Source organism: Pantherophis guttatus, chromosome 4 (genome assembly GCF_059756535.1).
Source record: "Pantherophis guttatus breed Tessera chromosome 4, ASM5975653v1, whole genome shotgun sequence".
Classification (NCBI taxonomy): domain Eukaryota; kingdom Metazoa; phylum Chordata; class Lepidosauria; order Squamata; family Colubridae; genus Pantherophis; species Pantherophis guttatus.
In genome coordinates, this window is record NC_142066.1 from 1,018,824 (window position 1) to 1,043,046 (window position 24,223).

Sequence of the window (24,223 nt, forward strand, 5' to 3'; positions counted from 1 at the left end):
GAGGGTCTCTTTTCGGCCCTTCGCTGTCCAGCAACCCCGTTTCCCCCCGAGGGACGTCCCACATCGGTGCCCAGCTGGCCCCCTGCCTGGCATGGGCATGGCCACCCTCCCCCTGCCAAGCAGACCCAGCGCCCCCCCCACCACCACAGGCCAGGCCTGGTTGAGTGGGGGGGCGTCCAGGTCTCTCCTCAGCAGCACAGGGGACCCCCTTGCCTGGCCCTGGGCGTCTTGGGCAGGTGCCCCCTTAGTACCCACACAAACAGCCCCCCCACCCCACCCCCAAGAGACACAGGGCAAGGCAGGCAAGAAGACCAAATCTCCGTTTTATTTGCATTGCAGTTCCAGGCTGACGGGGGAGGCCCGGGGGAGTCGTCGGCGTCTTCGGACCAGGAGCCAGACCGCGAGGGAGAGAAGGGCCACCACCGCGGCACCCATCGGCAGCAGCAGCAGAAGCCAGCCGGGCACTTGTCCCAAGGGTTGCTTCCCGTCTGAAGGAGAAGCAGAGAGAGGCAGCTTATGGGGGTGTCCGACAACTTTAAGACCTGTGGACTACAACTCCCAGAAGGCCCCAGCCAGCAGCTTTAAGACTAGCGGACTGCAACTCCCAGAAGGCCCCAGCCAGCACCTTTAAGACTAGCGGACTGCAACTCCCAGAAGGCCCCAGCCAGCAGCTTTAAGACTAGCAGACTGCAACTCCCAGAAGGCCCCAGCCAGAAGCTTTAAGACCTGTGGACTACAACTCCCAGAAGGCCCCAGCCAGCAGCTTTAAGACTAGCGGACTGCAACTCCCAGAAGGCCCCAGCCAGCACCTTTAAGACTAGCGGACTGCAACTCCCAGAAGGCCCCAGCCAGCAGCTTTAAGACTAGCAGACTGCAACTCCCAGAAGGCCCCAGCCAGCAGCTTTAAGACTAGCGGACTGCAACTCCCAGAAGGCCCCAGCCAGCAGCTTTAAGACTAGCGGATTGCAACTCCCAGAATGTGTTGTTGGCTGCGGATTGTGGTAGTTGTAGTCCACATGTCTTAAAGTTGCCGAGTTTGAAAAACAGTGCAAATTTAGCGCAAGGACTTCCCCTAGACTAGTGACAGGTTTCTCACATTACACAGAGGCCTCTTTGGTTCTAACCACAGTCTGTTAACCTGACCAGGACAAGTGGACTTGCATAACTTCTAAAGCATGGGGTGTAAGTTTACTCTTAGAGTAAGCTGTGGGTTGCCACAAAGTGTGGGGGGATCACCCTATTCTCCTAACCCTAACTGGAAGGCAGGACAAGAAGCGATGGGTGGAAACTAATCAAGGAGAGAAGCAACCTAGAACTAAGGAGAAATTTCCTGACAGTTAGGACAATTAATCAGTGGAACTGCTTGCCACCAGAAGTTGTGGGTGCTTTTTAAAATCTCTTTTAAAAAGAGATTAGAAAGTCAGTTGTCTAAACCGAGTCTCCTGCTACTCTTGTTATTCTGTTAAAAAACCCTCCCTTGGCAGGCCAAAGCTTTCTGCCGCCCTGCTTTGGCTGTTCCCATCTCACCTTTTGCTGCCATGTTTACCGCTCCTTTGGGGAGCTTTGCAGCGGTGAAGGCAGCCGCATCTTCCAGGGGGCTGGGCAGACCCTCTACCTTGATGGCCAGCGCTGATCTCTCTGTGGCAGCAAATCGGGGCTTTGATGGGCGAGCTGGTGCCAACGTCGATGCCCGAGCACTCGCTCGCTGGGGCAGGGAGGCCAGCTGCTGCTCACGAGGCACGCTGCCTGCGACTGTGTCCGTCGGGTCTCCGAAACCTGAGCCTTCTTCTGCCCCAGTGAAGAAGAGGGGGCCTTGCTGGACAAAAGCTGACAAGGGGGAAGAAGCATTAAGTCAACCCAAGGAAGTCATCATCATCTTCTTTTAATGAGCCCGTAATCCCTTGCTGGGCAACTGAATGGAGCTGAGTGTTTTACTGGCCGGATGCCCTTCCTGTTGCCAGTGTGGAGTTTTGTTCAGCAGATATATTCTCATTGTGCCCAGAGAGAGAAATATCGGCCTCTACCTGCGATCGAACTCACGGCCTCCTGATTGTGCCACCACACCACCACTCTAGACCAACCCAAGGAAGTGGTCCCTTCGGATCGAATGCCCCGTTGGCAGAGCAAGCCGGGAGAATGGAAGCCTTGAAAAATGATGTTTTCTACACGCCCTTCCAGAAGTCAAACGAGGGCGCTGCTTCAACCCTCCCTGGGAACTATGGGCTTTGTGATCCAACAATTGGAAGGCGCCCATTGGAACAAAGCAGATGGCCAATATGCGGATGGCTTCTTTATCCAACCATGGTTACTTTGCGACTTGTGGACTTCAACTCCCAGAATTCCTCAGCCAGCACAGCAGCATAGTCCAATCATCTTAAAGCATAACTGGCTGGGGAATTCTGGGAGTTGTAGTCCAGATATCTTAAAGCATGGCTGGCTGGGGAATTCTGGGAGTTGAAGTCCAGATATCTTAAAGCATAACTGGCTGAGGATTTCTGGGAGTTGAAGTCCAGATATCCTAAAGCATAACTGGCTGAGGATTTCTGGGAGTTGTAGTCCAGATATCTTCAAGCATGGCTGGCTGGGGAATTCTGGGAGTTGAAGTCCAGATATCTTAAAGCATAACTGGCTGAGGATTTCTGGGAGTTGAAGTCCAGGTATCCTAAAGCATAACTGGCTGGGGAATTCTGGGAGTTGAAGTCCAGATATCTTAAAGCATAACTGGCTGGGGAATTCTGGGAGTTGTAGTCCAGATACCTTAAAGCGTAACTGGCTGAGGATTTCTGGGAGTTGTAGTCCAGATACCTTAAAGCATAACTGGCTGAGGATTTCTGGGAGTTAAAGTCCAGATATCCTAAAGCATGGCTGGCTGGGGGATTCTGGGAGTCCACAAGTCGTAAAGTGACCAAGGTTGGAGACCCCTGCCTTATCTGGCACTTACCTTCCAGGGAGAGTCCCAAATGATCCTTCCGATCCACCAAGACGCTGGAAGACCGCACCGGCTCTCTGAAGGGCGGGTGGGTTACCTTTGGCACAGCTGGTATCAATTCTGTCAGGAGCAGAAACAGCCGCTGTTAGACCTACACAGCTCAGGATATAATGCAGGCAGTCCTCAAGTTACAACAGTTCGTTTAGCGATGATTCAAACTTAACAGCAGCACTGAAAAAGGAATTACGACTGTTTTTCACACTTACGACCGTTGCAGCATCCCCGCGGTCACATACTCAAAACTTCAGACGCTGTGAAATTGTCCTCGAGCCCAAAATTTCCATGGCTAAAAAGCAACTTCAGTGAGTTTTCCCCCCGTTTTCCCACCTTTCATGTTACAGTCGTTTAGTGAATCACTGCGGTTGTTAAGCGAGACACATGGTTGTTAAGTGAATCTGGCTTCCCCCACTGGCTTTGCTGGTCCGAAGGTCGCAAAAGGGGATTCCGTGACACACACACACACACCCCGGGGACACCGTGACCGTCATAAATATGAACCCATGGCCAAGCGTCTGAATTTCATCTTGCGACCTTGGGCACGTTTCAATGGTCGTAAGTGTGAAAAACGTTCATAGGTCACTTTTTTTCAGTGCCGCGGTTAACTTCAGATGTTCGCTAAGCGATGTGTTGTGAGTCCAGGACTACACACCATTCTGTATCCCTTCCGCACTTCCCTTTCTCACAAAGCTACTTATGCAAAAGCTACTTATTCTCTTTTTAGAGGAAGTTGGGAACTTCAAAAGCGCAGCAAAATTTTACGCTTGTTCAGCACGTTTATTGCGTTGGTTGTTGGGGGACAACAGTGGTTGTTTGGTTTCAGCTTTTTCGTGAATCGGAACAAAAGCTTCGGCAACCTTTCACCGAGGTGTGACATTTTTCCGCTATCAAGAATAGTCCATCTGCACTCGGCAACCCCAGAAGTTAAAATGCTGCCTCAGCATTTTATTGAGTCAATGCTTCCTTCGTCCAGATGTTTCTGGGTGCGGACTTCCTCCCCAGCTGTTAAAGCTGACTTTAAATCTTTTGCAGAAACTTTAAATCTAAAAGATTTGAAATCTTTTACAGAATCTTTAAACTAAAAGACTTGAAATCTTTTTCAGCATCTTTAAATCTAAAATACTTGAAATCTTTTGCAGGATATTTAAATCTAAAAGACTTGAAATCTTTTTCAGCATCTTTAAATCTAAAAGACTTTTAAATCTTTTGCAGGATTAAAACTCGAGTGAACGAAGAGCAAGGAGCGGAAGGGCAGCTCATGAGCTGAATTTGGCAAAGGATGCGAGTGAAAACATTAAAGGCTTCTATATGTTGGAAATAAAAGAAAAAAAAAATCAAACAGCTGCTTGGTGAAAACAGAAAAATATTCTGAAGTCGCAAAGAAAAGGCAGATTGATTCAAATCCACTTTGATCTCCATCAAAGCCCTCCTGTTTGAGTGGACAACTATAAAGAGAAGAGACAAAATCTGGGGCTGATGGAGAGGGGGATGCTAAATTACTTGCAGGCTATTTACAATGTGGAGCCATTGCATCTGGCGATATCAGTACCCTTTATGAAGAATAACAGAGCTGGACGGCACCTTAGAGGTCTTCTAGTCCAACCCCCTGCTGGAGCAGGAGAGCTTCCATCATTTCTAGACAGATGGTGGTTCGATCTCTTCTTAAAAACCTTCCAGTGTTGGAGCACTCACAACTTCTGGTGGCAAGCTGTTCCACTGATTAATGGTTGGCACTGTTAAGAAGTTTCTCCTTAATTCCAGGTTGCTTCTCTCCTTGATGAGTTTCCATCCGTTGCGTCTCCTTCCTTCAGATGCTTTGGAGAATAGGCTGACCCTCTCCCCCTTCTTTGGGGCAGCCCCTCAAATATTGGAAGATGCTATCTGGCCTAATTTTTTAAGTGTTTTTAAGTGTTTTGTTTATTGTTTTTAATTAATGGGGCCAAATTTATATATATATATATATTAACTGTATTTTAATATTTGTACTTGATGTTTTTACTTGGCTGTTCACCACCCTGAGTCCTCAGGGAGAAGGGCAGTATACAAATTCAAAATAAATAAATAAATAAATAAATAAATGTCACCCCTGCTCCTTCTTGTCATTTAACATACCCAATTCCTGCAACCGTTCTTCATATCTTTTTTTAACCTCCAGCTCTTCTCTGCACTCTTTCCAGAATCTCAGCATCTTGTTTTCTATCATGGTGACCAAAACTGTATGCAGTATTCCAAGTGAGGTCTTACCAGGGCATTATAAAGTGGCAATAAAGCTTTATAAAGATCTCATTCTGCATTCAAATCAAATCAAACCTTTATTGTCAATGCACCACATGCGTACAATGAAATTGAGAAACTCTAGGGTTAGAGTTCTAGGGAACAGGTAAAGTGATAAATTCCTGCACGATGGCAAAATTTCTGGTCTTCAGAAGAAATGAAATGAAAATGTATCTCTCTATTTTATTTTGTGCCTGTTCACCGCCCTGAGTCCTTCGGGAGTAGGGCAGTATATAAATTTAATAAAAATAATAATAATAAAAAAAACATGGCAGTCCGATTACCTGGCAAATTCTGGGCAAAAAAAAAAAAAACTACTGATTTTAGGGGGAAAAAAAAATACACCAATCCATTGATGATTGGAATCTGCAAAGTTTCATCAAGATTAACACTGCTGTGTCTTTTTTTTTTAAAGCAGCACCATCTTCAGTAGAGGGTGGGAATGCAGCGGCTAAACTACACCTGGATGCTAGAAAAGAGAACATGTGACGATATTACCGTTAGCAAAGGAGTTATTAAGGGCATGCTTGTTAGTGGACGTAAGATCATAAATCTCAAGTCACACGACCGAGGAAAGCTGCAAATGTCTACAAATACAAATTGGTCTGGTGGCCAAAAGGCCCAAAATGCAATTACATAAATCCAGGGGCAGGGCGGGAAAGGCCGGCTACCGGAACTTGAAATCTAGGTTGTAAGTTAGCTACATGGCGTCCTTGACTTACAAGGATGTTCAAAGTTACAACGGCACTGAAAAGAGGGAGTTGTGACTGTTGTAGCATCCCCTTAGTCAATTTAGATCAGTGTTTCTCAACCTTGGAAGCTTGAAGATGGGTGGACTTCAACTCCCAGAATCCCCCAGCCAGCTGCGCTGGCTGGGGGATTCTGGGAGTTGAAGTCCACCCATCTTCAAGCTTCCAAGGTTGAGAAACATGGATTTAGACGCTTAACAAATGTCTCCCTTAGCCACCTGAATTTGGGTCTCCCTTGTGGCCGAGGGGGCTACCTGAATTCCAGGCTCTTCTGCAACTTTGGTCGCTAAGCGAGCGTCCGCAAGTCGAGGACTCCCCCGAACAGGCAGGAGAAAGTGTTTTCCATGAACCAGTGCTGAATTGGAAATAATCAAGAGTTCCAAAGAAAGTGATTGACGAGGATTTCTAAGAATGAAATGGGAAGTGAAAGTGCCCAGGAATTTCTCCCCGGGCAAGAGACGCCTCTCTTAACGTCACATGGGAGCCTCCTAATGAGAAAAAAAATCCAGTACCTTCCATCACCATCTCCTCTTTGACAGCTTCTCCTGGAAACTGACCGGTGCTCCCTTGCTGAGGGTCCAAGACGAACAGGGGTCCCAGGGCCAGAGCGACCTCAGGAGTGGCCGTCTCCACTGCGGATGTAAGGAGGTGAGTTTTAGCTGGACCCTCCTTGCTTTCCTTCCGGATTGACCCCTGGAAAGAGAGCTACCCCCCCCAAGCTTCCCCATTGGAATTTCAGCCTAGCAGGCTGGAAGAAGCCCATCTGCAGCTGAAGCCGTCTCGTGGAGAGAGGGCCACGAATCAAAGAAGGGACCTTGGAGGTCTTCTAGTCCAACCCCCTGCTCACACAGGAAACCCTATGCCATTTCAGACAAATGCTAGTCTCTTTTTTTGAAAATCTCCAGTGATGGAGCACCCATAACTTCTGGAGGCATTGGTTAATTAACAAGATAACAGAGTTTGGGGGGGACCTCAGAGGTCTTCTAGTCCAGCCCCCTGCTCAAGCAGGAGACCCTACACCATTCCAGACAAGTGGTTGTCCGATCTCTTCTTGAAAACCTGCCTGATGGATCACCCACAACTTTTGGTGGCAAGCTGTTCCCCGGGTTAATTATTCTCACTGTCAGGAAATTTCTCCTTAATTCCAGGTTGCTTCTCTCCTTGATTAGTTTCCATCCGTTGCTTCTTGTCCTGCCTTCAGGTGTTTTGGAGAATAGGTTGACCCCCCTCCTCTTTTTGGGGGGCAGCCCCTCAAATATTGCAAGACCGCTCTCATGTCCCCCCCCCAATTCTTCTTTTCATTCAACTAGACACACCCAATTCCTGCAACCGTTCTTCCTTTAGCCATCCTAGATCTGGCTTAGCCAGCATGGGAAGCCCTTAGCAGACCCTGGGAAACCCAGCCCCTTCCTTCTGGCTTCTTTAGAGGAGGGGTCTTCGTACAAGGACGGATGAGGGAGACCCAGCAAATATTGGCTTTTTTCTGAGCTTAGAAAAGGGCTGCAGAACCATGAATGGTCACCAGAGGGCAGCAGCAAAAGAAGATGGCTTGTCCAATTTTGCTGCCCTGTGTTTGCAGTGTTTTCAAGAGCGGGCTGGGGAATTCTGGGAGTTGAAGTCCACCCATCTTCAAGTGGCCAAGGTTTCACAGATTAACAAGAGTCGGAAGGGACCTTCGAGGTCATCTAGTCCAACCCCCTGCCCAAGCAAGTTGGAAAACGGTTTGCCTGGATTTGTGCGTACCCAAATGCAGACCCCATAACTCACGTTTCCCGACGCTGACCCCCATTCAGTTTACCTGTCAAGCTCCGTTGCCAACTCATCTCTTCATCGTCAGAGCCTTGGGGGTCCTGCCCCTCCATTGCCCCACCGCAGCTCCGGGTCTCGCAACAGCCGCAGATGGCGCCCGGTCCTTCCACAGGGACCCACCTGCCAGGGAAAAAGAGCTGGCTGTAGGAGGAGACCGAACCGCTGGGTATTTTGGAGAGCGGGAAGCTACAGACCTTGCAAGACCGGTGGCTAAATTTCCTAGGGCAGTGATGGCTAACCTTTTTGCCGTCGTGTGCCAAAAGTGGGGGGAGCGTGGGGGGGTCGCGGGTGTGGGTGCCCACATCCATAATTCAATGCGACCCGCCCTCCCGCACATGCCCACATGACCCCCCCACACACTTCCCCCCGCTTTTGGCACGCGATGGCACGGTGGGCCGAGTAAGCCCGTTTTTCCTCCTCCCCAGGCTCCAGAGGCTTTCTAGGAGCCTGGGGAGGGCAAAAACAGCCTTCCCCATCTCCCCAGAGGCCTTCTGGAGGCCGGAAACAGCCAGTTTCCCGACCTCTGGTGGAACCGGAAGGCCTGAAAATCAGTTGGCTGGTGCACACTGGAGCTGAGCTAGGGCACACTTGCATGCCCACCAATATGGCTCCACGTGCCACCTGTGGCACCCGTGCCATAGGTTCGCCATCATGGTCCTAGGGGGTCTCCCAGCCCCCCCCAATCCACTCCTTTTCACAGGTGCCATGCTACAGCTCCCAAAATGCACTTGTAAATGTGCTAGAAATTAGCCTTTGAACTGGGCTAATACAGGTAGTCCTGGTGTTCATTTAGTGACCATTCAGAGCAAAAAAGAGACTTATGACCTTTTTTTCACACTTACGACCGCATGCCCGTGGTCACCCAATCAAAATTCGACACTTGGCAATTGGCAAAATTCGACACTTGGCCATTCGACACTGACTCGTATTTATGACCGTCGCCACGTCCCTGGGGTCACGAGATCCCCTTTTGCGACTTCAGCAACGGGGGAAGGCAGATTCGCTTAACAACCGTGTTCCTAACCGAACAGCTGCAGCGATTCGCTTAACAACCGCGGAAAAAAGGTTGTAAAATAAGGCAAAATTCACCCATAGCGTCTCGCTTAGCGACAGAAACGTCCATTGGGGTCCTAAGTGGAGGACTGGCAAACTCACGAATGGCTGGCTGCGTCGAAGGAACAAGCTTTGTTCAAAACATCTGGCGGCTGGTCTCCTGGGGTGACTTTCAGGTGGCAGGTTATGTAAATCTGGAGGTGGGGGGGAAGGAATTTTTAATCCCAGATTCCCAGTGGGGTTGTTCTTCCTCTTTTGCTATAAAGGTATATTTCTCAACCTATGTGATTTGAAGACGGGTGGACTTCAACTCCAAGAATTCCCCAGCCAGCTAAACTTCCGGAACGAGGAAGTCCAACGAAGGGCTCAGTTTTGATAAAGGGGTTCGTGTGTGCCAGGAAAACGAGGCGCCCACTGGGCACAACGATGAGATCGTGATAGGCCTGGCATCCATCTGGGATTCTTGGCTCTGCAAAAATGCTGTGCGCGAAACCTGGTTTGTTAGGGGAGTTGGCTAGATCAGCTCCTGTGCCAAAGATGGCTAAACCAGGATAAGGAAAGTGTGCATGTGAATGCAGCCACTCAGATTTATTCAGGATTCGTTCTTCACACGAAAGTGTAATTTAGTTCACAAAGTGTTTCAGAAGCTCAGCAACATTAAGACGTGCGGACTACAACTCTCAGAAGTCCCCAGCCAGCCATGGCTGGCTGGGGACTTCTGGGAGTTGTAGTCCGCACGTCTTAATGTTGCCGAGCTTCTGAAACACTGGCTTAGCATGTGAATCATGGCTTAATACATCCTACAAGGGAGGGAGCTGTTATTGTGGGCTTTGGGTCAGAAATGGGGTGGTTGGGAGGGGCTGGGAACTTCCTAAAAAGCCATTGCCCCCCCCTCCCCCCAATGTTGCAATTCCGGGAAGGGTGATGGTGAAGGAGGAGAATCCATCCCGGCTAAGGAGACCCTTGCCTGCCACACCCCAACCCATCCTCCACAGCGGGACCAACCAGTTTCTGGGCCTCTCCAGCGAATCGGAAGGCGTCCACAGTGAATCTCAGGGTGTCCTGGCGCAGCCGTGGGGCAAGGAAGGCGGACGAGACCCCTTCTTCCCGCCCATCAAGCAGGCATCTGCGGGAGAGGGGCTCTCAGCTGCTAGTCTCAGCCGACCCCCGACCCCCCGGTTCCCCCAACTCATTGCTCTCCCAGGCAGTCCTCGACTTACAACCGTTCGTTTAGTGACTGTTCAAAGTTGGAAAAAAGCGACTTATGTCTGTTTTTCACACTTACGACCGTTGTGGCATAAAATTTGGCTGCTTGGCAACTGACTCGTATTTATGACAGTTGCGGCATCAAAGTCAATGGGGGAAGCCAGATTCACTTAACAACCGGGTGGGCTCACTCAACAAATGCAGGGATTCACTTAACAACTGTGGCAAGAACGGTCGTAAAAGGAGGCAAAACTCACTTAACAGCTGTCTTACTTAGCAATTTTGAAATGTTTGGCTCCATTGCGGTCGTAAGTCGAGGACTACCCAGTCCCAGACCCACTGGGTTGGGAGCTTCTAACCCAACACCCCAGGGGCCCTTATATAAGGCAGGAGGCCTTATATTGCCATCCAGGACAACGTTTCTCTGGTCTTTCATGGAAAACGGATAGATGGAGGGATGGATGGAGGGATGGGGAGCGGGGGAGAAAGAAAATGAGAGAGAGGGAGAGAGAGATATCATAGAATCACAGGGCTGGAAATGACCTTGGAGCAGTGGTGGGTTGCTCCCGGTTCACACCGGTTCGCAAGAACCGGTAGTAACAATTTGTAGTAGATCGGAGAACCGGTAATAACATCGGAAGGCTGAGTCAACCTTGAGCCTGGTGAGATTCGAACTGCCAAATTGTAGGCAGCCGGCAGTCAGCAGAAGTAGCCTGCAACACTGCACTCTAACCACTGGACCACCGTGGTGATAGATAGATAGATGGAGGGAGGGAGGGAGGGAGGGATAAGATAGATAGATAGATAGATAGATAGATAGATAGATAGATAGATAGATAGAGACAGACAGACGAGACAGAGACATAATTGATAGACAGATTAGACCAGGGATGTCAAACTTGTGGGCATGGCCAGTTGGACATCCCTCGTGTTGGGGGTGCCTGTGGGGCCCCCGAGGGCTCTGCCAGAAAAGACGGGCTCCCGACCTCCGTTTTCAGCTGGGACGGCCTCCTGCAGCCCTCTGCCAATGAAAGCGGAGCTCAGGAGGGCCACGTTTTCACTGGCATCACGGGGGCCAGTTCTTTGCTATTTCCTGGGCTCCCCCCCAGGCTGGATCGGGGCCCCTGGGCCTTCAGTTTGGCACCCCTGGACTAGACAAACAAGATGGATGGATGGATGGACAGACAGACTGATTGATTGATTGATTGACTGATTGATTGACAGAAAAGAGAGAGAGAGAGAGAGACCATAGATTCCTAGGGCTGGGAGGGACCTTGGAGGTCTTCTAGTCCAACCCCCTGCCCAGAGGAGGAGACCTCCAGGAAAAACGGCTGTCCAATCTTTTCCCGAGACCCTCCCGCGATGGAGCACCGGGCAGCCCTTCCACGGCTTCATGTGCGGTTCTTACCCCTTGGCGCCCATAATCTCATACTGGGGCCCGGAGGTGGGCATGGGGCTCATGCCGGCTCTGCAGCTCTCCACCCAGAGCCTCAGGGCAGGGTGGTTCTCCGCTTGGACGTCGGCCTGAAGGCGCAAGGGCTCCCCCAGCAGGAAGTGGTCAGAGGCTCTTTCGGCCGTCCAGTCATCTGAGCCAAGAAAGACACAAAGCTACGGTGGAGTGGGCCACCCCACACCTCCTGCCGTCAGTTACAATGGCCCAGGATGCCAAAAATGATGGGGGGGGGGGCAGATGTCAGTTGGCACCAAAGTCTACCCCAACCGAGAGCAGCCCCAGGAGGTCTGAGGTCCACCCTAGATGGTCAACCAACGTTGGGTTGGCTGGTTGGCCAACGGAGAAGCTTCCTAATAAGGGGGGTTCTTCTCCCTCTTGGTGACTTTCAGGGGGTCTGGACTTCAACTCCCAGAATTCCCCAGCCAACCCCTCCCAATCCCCCTCCCCTTCAGCCCTTCGGTCCTCTCTGGGCTGCCTTACCGTTCATCAGCCTCAAGGAGAACCCCAACTTGGCTTCCCTCAAGGCCGTGGACTCCAAGGGGAGCCAGGTGGGCTGCAGGGCTTTCCTGCTCACGTTGTTTCTCCTGCAAGAAGGAACAGAAAACGGGGAGGGGGGGGTTGGTTTCTCTCCCCCCTCCCCCACCCAGCTTTCTTGATTGACGCACCCTTGCTGAAGAATTGGCACTCCGTCATGGACCACGGTTTGCAAATCACGGGGATGAATTCATGCGGGCATCGAGCCACAGTCATGGCACAGTGTGATCCGGGGGTGCCAGCCCGTATGCAGATGGCACCCCCTTCCCCACTTCTGGGCCTATTCCTGCCCCCTTTTTCTCCCACTTGTGAGAGCACAAAGCTCCAGAAACATTTGCCAGTTAAGGCAGTATTTTCCTTTCCTTTCCTTTCCTTTCCTTTCCTTTCCTTTCCTTTCCTTTCCTTTCCTTTCCTTTCCTTTCCTTCCTTCCTTCCTTCTTTCTTCCTCCAACCCTCCGTTCTGTCCCTTTCCCTCCCTTCATTCCTTTTGCTTATCTTTCCTTCTCTTCTTGTTCCTTTTTCTTTTCTCTATTTTCCTTCCTTCCTTCCTTCCTTCCTCCAGCCCTCCCTTCTGTCCTTTTCCCTCCCTTCACTCTTTTGCTTTTCTTGCCTTCTCTTCTTGTTCCTTCCTTTCCTTTCCTTTCCTTTCCTTTCCTTTCCTTTCCTTTCCTTTCCTTTCCTTTCTTTTCCTTCCTTCCTTCTTTCTTCCTCCAACCCTCCTTTCTCTGTCCCTTTCCCTCCCTTCATTCCTTTTGCTTTTCTTCCCTTCTCTTCTTGTTCCTTCTTCCCTTCTTTTCTCTATTTTCCTTCCTTCCTTTCCTTCCTTCCTTCTTTCTTCCTCCAACCCTCCTTTCTCTGTCCCTTTCCCTCCCTTCATTCCTTTTGCTTTTCTTGCCTTCTCTTCTTGTTCCTTCTTCTTTTCTCTATTTTCCTCCCTTCTCTTCATGTTCCTTCTTTTCTCTATTTTCCTTCCTTCTTCTTACTCCCCCCTTCTCTCCCTCCCCCCTCCTTTGCTCCTTTCCCTTCCTTCATTCCTTTTTTGCTTTTCTTTCCTTCTCTTCCTCCGTTCCTTCCTTCCTTCCTTCCCTTCTTTTGTCTATTTTCCTTCCTTCCTCCTTCAATGTCCTTCCTTCTTCCCTCCCTGGGTTGCTCAATCTAGAGCAACTACAGCCTTCCTCAACAGCCAGGAGGAGGAAGACCCCAATGGACCAAGCCCCCTGCCCCCCCCGCCCAAGCCCAGTCCGATCCTCACCTGGGATAGCGGCATTCCAGCCCGATTGTGGCACCCCGACTTCGGGCAATGACCGGGTGCTTGGCCAGCGAAGGCTTGTAGAAGAGCTGGGTCTGGTAGATCAGGAAATCGGGGGTCATCTGAAAAGAGGGGGGCCAGGTGGGTTTTGCAAATGCACGGTGCCCCCACCGACCCACAAGGAGCCGGTGCCAACTCTCTGGAAAGGGGGCGACCAGGAAAAGCTCCGTGGGCAATTGGTTTGGGACAGGGTCTCTCGGGGGTTTCCAATATCTTACTAGTTTATCAAAATATAAAACCAGATCAATTCTATTTTATCAAAATGTAAAATGAAAATAAGGGGACAATAAGAAAGAGCTTGGTAGTACAGTGGTCTAAAGCACCCTGTTTTTAAGACCAGCTGCCTGCAATTACTGCAGGTTCGAATCTCGCCAGGCTCAAGGTCGACTCAGCCTTCCATCCTTTCTAAGGTAGGTAAAATGAGGACCCAGTTTGTGGGGGCAATAAGCTGATTTTGTATAAATATACAAAAGGATGAAGGCTATTGCTTAACGCACTGTAAGCCGCCCTGAGTCTCCGGAGAAGGGCGGCATATAAATCAAATCAAATAAATAAAAATAAAAATAAGGGAGAAGAGAAACCAGTGTAGGATAAAAGGGAAAATAAAATGAAAAGAATTGACTCCTTTGAGGGCAGTAGAATAAGGTAATAACATCAAACCTCAACTTTATTTTTTTTTTTGGACTTTTATATCACAATCCATACTAGCCGCTTCTATGACGACCAACCTACCTTAACAGCAAAACCCCAAACCAATTTCAACAAAATTGTGGGTTATTTTTTTTTTTCTTTAATCAAATCGGTTGTGAAACACGGGTGTTTGGTAGCAGAAGAGTAAAGACCCCCAGCTGCCCTCCCCTTTCCTTCCTCCCAGAGCCCTCCTTTAACAGGCATACCTGCACCCTGCTTCCGCACTCATGGAGACCCGTCTCAAAGACCACCGCACCGGCCTCCAGACTGAAAGGGGGGCAGGCAGCAGGCCCCAAGGCCAGCTCCGTGGGGTCCACCAGCTTCCCCACCCCAAAGAGGTCCCTCTGGACGGTCACCACCATGCTGTGCGGCCCACACCGCACTTCCACCGGAGGGTGGGCGTAAGTGGGCATCCTGGCAGGGCATCCCTGTAGGAAGAGAGCCAGCCAGGGGAGAAAGAACCAGGCGTCCATCGCTGGCGAGCAGACAGCTTCGGCAGGTGAGGCTGTTTGGAGGCAGCCACTCACCTGTGGTTCCCCGGCTTGAGCAATTAACCCTGGCCCCACCCACTCACAAAAAATGCAGCAGGCAGTTAGTCAACAGGGGAAGCGGCAACAGAGGATGAGAAAAGAAAGGGGAAGAGCCTAACATGGATTAAGCTCTTCATGGGGGGGGGGACTCTGGTTTAATCAAACCAGACAGAGATACACAGAGTTGGAAGGGACCTTGGAGGTCATCTAGTCCAACCCCCCCCTTCCCAAGCAGGAGACCCTACACTGTTTCTGATGACAATCCAGTCTCTTCTTGAAAGCCTCCAGGGATGAAGCTCCCACAACCTCTGAAGGCAACTTCTCTTCCACGGGTTGGTTGCTCTCACTGCCAGAAAATGTCTCCTTATTTCCAGGTTGAATCTCTCCTTGGTCAGTTTCCATCCATTATTTCTTCTCTGGCCTTTGGAAAACAGTTTGACCCCCTTCCTCCCCTCTGGGGCAGCCCCTCAGATATCGGAAGATGCTCTCCTGTCTCCCCTGGTCCTTCTCTTCACTAGACCAGCCATGCTCAGTTCCTGCAACCGTTCATCGTATATTTGAGCCTCCAGTCCCCTCATCCTCCTGGTTACTCTTCTCTGCACTTTTTCTAGAGCAGTGTTTCTCAACCTTGGAAGCTTGAAGATGGGTGGACTTCAACTCATCTTCAAGCTTCCAAGGTTGAGAAACACTGTTCTAGAGTCTCAACATCTTTTTTATGGTGTGGTGACCAAACCATGGTTTGCTAAACCAACTTCACTGCCCTTGTGTGCACAATGTACTGGAGCACAGGGTAGAGAGTGGGTTTGCAGGGCTGCCTCAGTCTCAGCCAGAGGGAGGTTAGGGGTCTCCAAACTGGGCCACTTTAAGACTTGTGGACTTCAACTCCCAGAATTCCTCAGAAGTCCATGCTGGCTGGGGAATTCTGGGAGTTGAAGTCTACAAATCTTAAAAACGCCCCCTGGCTTGGTGCGTAATGGCGCTTTGTTTCCCATGGGCCTGCAGGACTCCAGCTCCCATTGTCCTCAGCCATGGGTGTCCACCAGGCACGGTCAAAAGAGTCAAGATGGCCGAGCTTCAGTGGCATCTTTTCAGCCGGCATCTGGGACTGGTTTTGGCCACACCTGGTGAACATGGGTGCCGGGAGCTAAGGATTGTGGGAGAAGATGCCCAACCCATTGGCAGAAGCTGTCTTAGCTGTTTACTTCAAATTCTATACTGGTGGTCTGCCAATTGTTGGAAATCTTTGACCTTCCTTCCTTCCTTCCTTCCTCCCTTCCTTCCCTCTTCCCTTCTTTCTTTCCTTCCTTCCTATCTTCTTTCCTTCTTTCCTTTCCCTCTCCTTCCTTCCTCCTTTCTTTCTCATTCTTTCTTTCCTTCCTTCCTTCCTCTCCCTTCCTTCCTTCCTTTCTCCCTTCCTTCCCTCTTCCCTTCTTTCTTTCCTTCCTTCCTTCCTATCTTCTTTCCTTCTTTCCTTTCCCTCTCCTTCCTTCCTCCTTTCTTTCTCCTTCTTTCTTTCCTTCCTTCCTCTCTCTTCCTTCCTTCCTTCCTTCTTTCCTTTCCCTCTCCTTGCTTCCTCCTTTCTTTTCTTCTTCCTTCCTTCCTTCCTCTTTTCTTTCTTTCTTTCTTCCTTCCTTCCTTCTTTCCTTTCCCTCTCCTTGCTTCCTTCTTTCTTTTCTTCTTCCTTCCATCCATCCTTCCTTCCTTCCTTCCTTCCTTCCTTCCTTCCTTCCTTCCTTCCTTCTTTTCTTCTTTCTCTTTCCTTTCTCCTTCCTCCCTCCCTCCCTCAGAGTTGAAGTTCACCCATCTTAGTGGCCAAGCTTGAGAAATTCGGTTGTTCAGAGTTGCCTCCTGAAACCTATCTTCAGATCCCCCATTTGCCCCTTCCCCCGTGCCCCCCCTACAATTTATCCCACCCACCCATCTCTGCCCCTTTTCCCCAGCATGGAAGCCTCCGAGGCCCCCACGATGCCCGAGATGTACGAGAACTTCCAGTCTGCAAATGTGGAGAAGGAATACGAAGCAGACTTTGAAAAAGGTACCTGGAAGCGGATTCGAATCATGCACCGGCTGATTTTGGGTGGGGGGGGGAAGACATGAGTTGGTGGGGTGGGAACCTGGAGACCTCCTCCTTTGGGGGAGCCATGTCGTGGTCCCGAGGAGGGGTCAGGGGGCTGTGGCTTCAAGTCCAGAAGGTGGAAAGGGCTTCTCAGAGATTCTAGCACCTCGTTTTCCCGGGGGAGAGACCCCCACCCTGCAGATGTCCATTTCTGGTCCTCGAAGGATGGGTAGGGGGTCTTCAGGCCATCCTTCTCTTTGCCCAGACTTCCCGTTGTCGAAGTCCTTCCCCCAGCGTGTCTGTCCCACCAGCCGGCTCCTTCTGGTACTGATGGTGTTCTGTGGCGTTCTGATCCTCTCGGTCAGCATCCTGGGCATTCAAGGTGAGTGTGTCACACGAACAATCTGGGACTTGTGGGTTGTGCGAGGCCCTAGGGAGGAGGAAACGCCAGGCAGACCCGGAGATGGAGAACGAGCGTGCAAGAGGGGAAGTAAAAGAAGAAGAGAAACGTGGATTGGTCCGTGTGAAATCCAAAGCTGCTGGAGTCTTAAGGGATGGAAATGCAGGGAGACAATGTGTTTAGTTTCCGGGTGTTGTAGGATCTGGCCTACCTGGGTTTCGGGTGTTGTAGGATCTGGCCAAAGCTGGAGGGGCTGTTGCATGTCATCTAGTCCCACCCCACCTACAGGTAGTCCTCGATTTACAACTGTAATTGAACCTGTAGTTTCAGTCATAACTGAAAATGAGAAATGAAGAAGAGAAACGTGGATTGGTCCATGTGAAACACAAAGCCGCTGGGATGGCTATAAAGGCAGGCAACCACTGTGTTGTTTGTTTTAACCTGAGTTTTGGGTGTTGTCGGAATAGGCCAAAACTAGAGGGCTGCCCCACATCATCCAGTAGTCCCACCCCAAATCACAGGTAGACCTCGATTTACAACCGTAATTGAGCCTGCAGTTTCAGTCATAATTGAAAATGGGAAAGAAGAAGAGAAACGTGGATTGGTCCATGTGTGAAGCCCCCACAGACACCTCCTACGGGAGAGCAATAAATTCAGGCAATTGCTATAGGGTTTTTTTTTTGTTTTGACCTGGGTTTCGGGTGTTGTAGGAATAGAGAGAATAACAGAGGGAGGTAAGGTTACTGGTTGCCCCCCCCTCCCTCGGCTCTGCTTCCTCCCTCCCCCTCTCTGTTCCAGGTGTCCGGTTCACCCAAAGCCTCCAGGGGACCAAGAAGGGGGTGCAGAATCTTACCCAGACGGTCCAGCAGGAGGTCACCAACCTCCAGGCCAAAAGTAAGGAGCCAGAGGGGGCGAGAAGCAGCATGCCAGCACCCGACCCCTTCTTCCCCCACCCAGCCCCATCCCTGGGGCTCCATTTTCCCAGGTGGGATAGGCATCCACTGGGGGGCACTTGTTGGAGAATGGGGGGCAAGCTTTCTCTTGGGAGGGTCGTAAGAAAGGGAGGCTGCTGGTGCGATTCCCGCCAAAGAAGGGGTCCTCCTTCTCCCAAAGTCCTTGGCTCTAGAACTCTTGGGGGACCGTGGGAATGGGCCCCACTCCAACCGGGCCCTCCTTCTTGTCCTCTTTAAGGGAACAGCACCTGGTTGAAACTGGCTGAGCTGGAGAAAACTATGCAACAGGAGCACGATAAGCTGTTGAAAGGTCAGCATTTTTCTCCCCGGAAACAGCCTTCTTCCAGCTGGGGTGTAGTTGTTGTAGGGGGGGGGGACTTGGGGTCCCTACGGAGGAATAAGGGATGCCTTTCTCCAGTCTCAAAATCCCTGGCAAGGGAAAGAGGACACAACCGCTGCTGTCAACGTCAGGAGAGGATTCTAGCAATTCTTTATTAAATAAATTCTTTATTAAAAGGCAGCTGCTTTCATGAGCCAGCTCAACTGGCAGCTGCAGCCACCCAGGCAACCTGTCTCCCCCTCCCTTTCTTTCCCCCTCCCCAATTGAATCCCCTCCATCAGCCCAGCCTCTCCAAGCACCAACGAAGGGAGCTGTTGCTGTCGCAGCTTCTCATTAAAGCACCCGCTTCCGAATCAAATGCTTTAGTGGGTTTTTTGGAACCGTGGATTAACACGGTGTTTTTCAAACGTGGCCACCGGAAGATGGGTGGACTTCAACTCCTGAAGGGAGCTGCTCACGCTTATGAAAACAGCCGCCTCTGAATCAGATGCCTCAGTGGGGTTTTTTGGCACCCCGATTAACATGGTGTTTTCCAAACTTGGCCACTGGGAGATGGGTGGAATTCTGGGATTTGAAGTCCACCCACTTTCCACTTGTCAAGTTTGAAGAACACTGGACCACGCACAAGGTCTGCCACCCTAAAAGTGCTTTTTTTGTGGACTGAGACGGGGGAGCATCAGGGCAAGGATGGGGGTTTTTCATGGATAGGGATTGGGCTTCGGGTTTTCTCTTGGGATCCTGCCGTGTGTGTGTTTGGGTAAAGCTTCTTTCTACTTTCCTTGCTCTTCTTCTAATTTCCAGTATTGGAACTATACCAGACTCAGCTGGACACCCTCGAAAAGAACACCAGAGCTTTGCGCTGTGAAATTATCGAAATGAAGAGCAATGGTAAAAAAAGAGAGCCAGATTTTCTTTTATTTCTCTCCTCTCCTCTCCTCCCCTCATCTATTCTTCTCTTCTCTTCTCTTCTCTTCTCTTCTCTTCTCTTCTCTTCTCTTCTCTTCTCTTCTCTTCTCTTCTCTTCTCCTCTCCTCTCCTCTCCTCTCCTCTCCTCTCCTCTCCTCTCCTCTCCTCTTCCCTTCTATTCCATATTCTATTCCATTCCATTCCATTCCACTCTATTCCTTATTCTATTCTATTCTATTCTATTCTATTCTATTCTATTCTATTCTATTCTATTCTATTCTATTCTATTCTATTAATTTATATTATATTATTTCTATTCTAATTATTTCTTATTCTCTTCTCTTCTCTTCTCTTCTCTTCTCTTCTCTTCTCTTCTCTTCTCTTCTCTTCTCTCCTCTCCTCTCCTCTCCTCTCCTCTCCTCTCCTCTCCTCTCGTCTCCTCTCCTCCCATCATCTAGTCTTTTATTATTCTATTCTATTCTATTCTATTCTATTCTATTCTATTCTATTCTATTCTATTCTATTCTATTCTATTCTATTCTATTCTATTCCATTCCATATTTTCTTTATTCTCTTCTCTTCTCTTCTCTTCTCTTCTCTTCTCTTCTCTTCTCTTCTCTTCTCTTCTCTTCTCCTCTCCTCTCCTCTCCTCTCCTCTCCTCTCCTCTCCTCTCCTCTCCTCTTCCCTTCTATTCCATATTCTATTCCATTCCATTCCATTCCACTCTATTCCTTATTCTATTCTATTCTATTCTATTCTATTCTATTCTATTCTATTCTATTCTATTCTATTCTATTCTATTAATTTATATTATATTATTTCTATTCTAATTATTTCTTATTCTCTTCTCTTCTCTTCTCTTCTCTTCTCTTCTCTTCTCTTCTCTTCTCTTCTCTTCTCTTCTCTTCTCTTCTCTCCTCTCCTCTCGTCTCCTCTCCTCCCATCATCTAGTCTTTTATTATTCTATTCTATTCTATTCTATTCTATTCTATTCTATTCTATTCTATTCTATTCTATTCTATTCTATTCTATTCTATTCCATTCCATATTTTCTTTATTCTCTTCTCTTCTCTTCTCTTCTCTTCTCTTCTCTTCTCTTCTCTTCTCTTCTCTTCTCCTCTCCTCTCCTCTCCTCTCCTCTCCTCTCCTCTCCTCTCCTCTTCCCTTCTATTCCATATTCTATTCCATTCCATTCCATTCCACTCTATTCCTTATTCTATTCTATTCTATTCTATTCTATTCTATTCTATTCTATTCTATTCTATTCTATTCTATTCTATTCTATTCTATTCTATTCTATTCTATTCTATTAATTTATATTATATTATTTCTATTCTAATTATTTCTTATTGTCTTCTCTTCTCTTCTCTTCTCTTCTCTTCTCTTCTCTTCTCTCCTCTCCTCTCCTCTCCTCTCCTCTCCTCTCCTCTCCTCTCCTCTCGTCTCCTCTCCTCCCATCATCTAGTCTTTTATTATTCTATTCTATTCTATTCTATTCTATTCTATTCTATTCTATTCTATTCTATTCTATTCTATTCTATTCTATTCTATTCTATTCTATTCTTCTCCCTTCCCCTCCTCTCTATTCTTCTCTTCATCTCTTCATCTCTTCTTTTCTCCTCTCCTCTCCTCTCCTCTCCTCTCCTGTATTCTCTATATTATACTTTATTCTAGTCTCAACCTCTTTTTTGGCTCTGACGCCCTGATCTTTTCTCTCCCCCGCCCCAACCCCCCCCCCAGGCAGCAAAAATGGCTGCTGCCCCCGAGGCTGGGTGAACTTTCGCTCCAGCTGCTACTGGACCACCCAGTCCATGAACACCTGGCAGGGGGCCAAAAAAGACTGCGAAGATAAGAAAGCCCACCTGGTTATCCTCAACTCCGCCGATGAGACAGTAAGTGGGCCGGGCTATTTCCTGGGACTCCAGCAGGGGGCAGGAGAGAGGGCAGCTCTTCGTCCAGCACTGGCTTCGCCACTTCTGCCCTTACAGCCAGTCCTTGACTTACAACGGTTTGCTTAGTGACTGTTCAAAGCGACTTCGGCACCGGAAAGAGCGACTTACGACCGTTTCTCACCCTTACGACCGTTGCAGCATCCTTGCGGGCACACAATCCCAATTTGGACGCTCGGCCATTGGCTCCGACTTATGACGGTCGCAGCGTCCCCAGGGGTCGCCTGATCCCCTTTTGTGACCTTTTGACCAGGTTCACTTAACAACCACATTCATAATTCACTTAGCAACCGTGGGAAGAAAGGTCGTAAAATGGGGCAAAATTAACTGAACGGTTGTCTCGCTTAGCAACGGAGATTCGGGGCTCAGTTGTGGCGGTAAGTCACTCGTGTTTTCTCCCGCCAGGACTTCGTGAAGACCCGGGCAAGACAGGGAAGTGACACCTGGATTGGCTTGACCGACTCCAGCGGGGACTGGAAGTGGGTGGACGGATCGGCCTACAGCGTGGACCCAAAGTGAGTCCAGTCGACCGTTGGCTCTCTCCCCCTCCCCACACAGGGAATTAAAGTAGCCCCCCCCATTTTTACCAGGAGACTCATTATATTTTATCATCATCATCATTTAATGACCCCTACTGAATGGAGCCGAGGGTTTTACTGGCCGGATGCCCTTCTTGTCGCCAATGAGGAGTTTTGTTCCGCAGATACATTCTCAGTGTGCCCAGAGGGAGAGAAAGATTAACGAATATGAACTCTGTTAATCTCTTAAAGCTGTTTGTGAGGCCACGGCACCACCCTACCCGTTCTATTTTATGCCACGGATAAAACAATGGCATCTATTTTCATGGGGGCACAAAATGCCTCCGGGAAGCCCCTGTCTGGCCTGAGATATTTGGAATCCCCCTTTCATGGGGTTTATCCCTGGTGGGCTTCTCCTTCTGCTCCCGCCTGGCTTGGCTGGGGAGGGGCCTCCCAGGATGCGATGTCCGGCCGGCCTAAGTGTAGATTTGGGGAAAATCAAATGGCGGAGAGGTCGAAACGGGGAAAGGAGGAGCAGAACAGGGTGACTGGCTGGGGGCGATGGGAGTTGCAGTCTAACCCTGCAGTCTAACAGAGAGAGGGAGGGATGAGGTTGGAGATGGTTGCTTTGAGGTGCCAGGAGATATTCATTGTGATTCATTTTTCTTTTCCTTCCTTCCTTCGTTCCTTCCTCCCATCCATCCATCCTCCCTCCCTCCCTCCCTCTTTTCTTTCTCTCTCCCTTCCTTCCTTCCGTCCTTTTATTTTCCCTCCACCTCCCTCACTTCTCCTTCCTTCCTTCCTTTCTTCCCTCCCTCCCTCCCTTTTTTTCTCCTTCCTTTCTTTCTTTCTTTCTTTCTTTCTTTTTTTCTTTTTCTTTCTTTCTTTCTCTCTCTCTCTCTTTCTCTCTCTCTCTTTCTTTCTTTCTATTCTCTCTTTCTCTTTTCCCCATTTTAGAGACTGGGATGTAGGCCAGCCAGACCACTGGTACGGCCACGGCAGTGGGGGCGGGGAGGACTGCGCCCACATGATATACAACGGCCTTTGGAACGACAACGTCTGTTTGCGCATGTTCCCCTGGGTGTGCGAGATGGAACTGGGCATCTGAACCACCCCACAGCCAGCCCCTCCTCCCTTGGCCGGCGGCTCTCGGTCCACGTGCGAATGTCCTGGGAGGCTTCTGGCAGCCCATCACAAAGGCCTCCTGCAAAGATCCGTCTCTCGCACCCGGGACCCAGAGAGGGCTTAAACGCTGTAAAAACACCCGGGTGGGGGTGGGGGTGGGGTGGGGGTTCAAGGTCCCCCCCTGTCTTTTTTAAAACAATAAAGCTCCTTTTAAAGCAGCCGCCTCTCCGTCTTCCACTCAGGGGTCGGTCTCTTTGCGACGGTTGGGGTCTCTAGGGGCCTGTGGGTCAGAGGGCGCATCCAGCCCCCCCTCCCCCCCTCCCCGCTCAAGCAAGCAGGGATTTAGAACGGAATAGAGCCGGAAGGGACCTTGGAAGGCATCTAGTCCAGCCCCCCGCTCCAGCAGAAGACCCTATACTATTTCAGACTGTAAGGTCCCAAAATACACTTGAGTCACCAGAATGCCAAAGAGAGAGAGACTCAAGACGAGGCTTGCAAAAAAAGCAGATTTTATGTATGGCCAAAAACAAAATACTGGGTGGGACTCTATCCGGAACATACAGATACAATGCATGCGAGGAGATAGGCACCCCTTGGGGAAGGTATGGCGTCCTTTTTATACCTTCAGAGGCATCATCTTAATACCCAATTCTGGCCTCCCAGTCCAGGCCCCTGCATTCCTTGTTGCCCTGCAAGGGGGAGTAGAAACTTCCCAATTAGTCATCTTGAGCATTTCTTTGTCTACTCAACTGGCCCTGGAAAGCAGGAGTCTATCCAGATCAAACATAAATTAGGCCTGAGGTGTAAATTATCCCTTGGAGATACCTACCCTGCTCTTAGATGGTACAAGAATAAAAAACAGGGAGAAGATTGATATGGGTTCAGGTCAAATGGCAGGGACATATGTTGGACAAATACCAGATACATTACAGGCCTAATAACAGAATATGTTTGTTACAGGAGATACAAATACAAAGGCATAATATATGTGATACAAATACAAAGGCATATGTGTATTACAAGAACCTAATGGTTACAGAATCTAGTATACCAGTAGATCATATCCTAGTATTATTTATTATATCCTTATTATTGTTTCCCTTCAAGACAAAAACTCAGGAGGATGAGCCCTGATTTATACATGGACGGGAGGCCACTGGGTGATCACAATCCTGCAGGCTCAGCTGCAGACCCCTCCCACCCCCAGAACGATCCCCAGAAAGGTGGCCATGCAAATATTTTGTTGCGGGGGAAAAAACCCCTTGACCTCCGATCGTTCAGCTTGGGGAGGCTGAAGAGGCAGCAGGGCCTCCTCCCATTCCAAGAGACCCTTGAGGCAAAGAGGCAGACCCGGAACCGGCGAAATCTGGGGGGTGGGCAGG

At 49.5% G+C, this 24,223-nt stretch overlaps 2 protein-coding genes across 2 annotated transcripts; one reads left to right on the top strand and one right to left on the bottom strand.

The window, feature by feature from the left end:
• Positions 1 to 307: 307 nt before the first annotated feature.
• LOC117659137 (zona pellucida sperm-binding protein 3-like) lies at positions 308 to 14,476 on the bottom strand. The gene is made up of 11 exons (XM_060684711.2): positions 14,270 to 14,476; positions 13,317 to 13,435; positions 12,011 to 12,114; positions 11,486 to 11,663; positions 9,877 to 9,997; positions 8,974 to 9,065; positions 7,808 to 7,938; positions 6,522 to 6,641; positions 2,942 to 3,049; positions 1,528 to 1,827; positions 308 to 488 (listed from the first exon to the last, which is right to left on the bottom strand). The coding sequence occupies exons 1-11, from the start codon at positions 14,474 to 14,476 to the stop codon at positions 325 to 327; spliced, it is 1,644 nt and encodes a 547-aa protein (XP_060540694.2). The 3' UTR covers positions 308 to 324.
• LOC117659203 (asialoglycoprotein receptor 1-like) lies at positions 6,533 to 23,044 on the top strand. The gene is made up of 9 exons (XM_087893780.1): positions 6,533 to 6,657; positions 16,534 to 16,628; positions 16,915 to 17,031; positions 17,848 to 17,943; positions 18,241 to 18,312; positions 19,144 to 19,230; positions 20,990 to 21,141; positions 21,604 to 21,713; positions 22,674 to 23,044. Exons 2-9 carry the CDS (start codon positions 16,535 to 16,537, stop codon positions 22,822 to 22,824), a joined length of 879 nt encoding a protein of 292 aa, XP_087749906.1. The 5' UTR covers positions 6,533 to 6,657; position 16,534; the 3' UTR covers positions 22,825 to 23,044.
• The last annotated feature ends 1,179 nt before the right edge of the window (positions 23,045 to 24,223 follow it).

What these genes read in the sequence shown, in the direction of transcription:
- LOC117659137 (XM_060684711.2), bottom strand. Translation starts at nt 14,476, where the DNA reads ATGCCCACTTACGCCCACCCTCCGGTGGAAGTGCGGTGTGGGCCGCAC. An exon ending in CTCCTTGAGGCTGATGAACG is followed by an intron (nt 11,664 to 12,010) that starts GTAAGGCAGCCC and finishes TTCTTGGCTCAG; the next exon opens with ATGACTGGACGGCCGAAAGA. An exon ending in GAGATTATGGGCGCCAAGGG is followed by an intron (nt 9,998 to 11,485) that starts GTAAGAACCGCA and finishes CCTCTCCCGCAG; the next exon opens with ATGCCTGCTTGATGGGCGGG.
- LOC117659203 (XM_087893780.1), top strand. Translation starts at nt 16,535, where the DNA reads ATGGAAGCCTCCGAGGCCCCCACGATGCCCGAGATGTACGAGAACTTC. An exon ending in CACCAACCTCCAGGCCAAAA is followed by an intron (nt 17,944 to 18,240) that starts GTAAGGAGCCAG and finishes GTCCTCTTTAAG; the next exon opens with GGAACAGCACCTGGTTGAAA. An exon ending in GCCTACAGCGTGGACCCAAA is followed by an intron (nt 21,714 to 22,673) that starts GTGAGTCCAGTC and finishes TCCCCATTTTAG; the next exon opens with AGACTGGGATGTAGGCCAGC.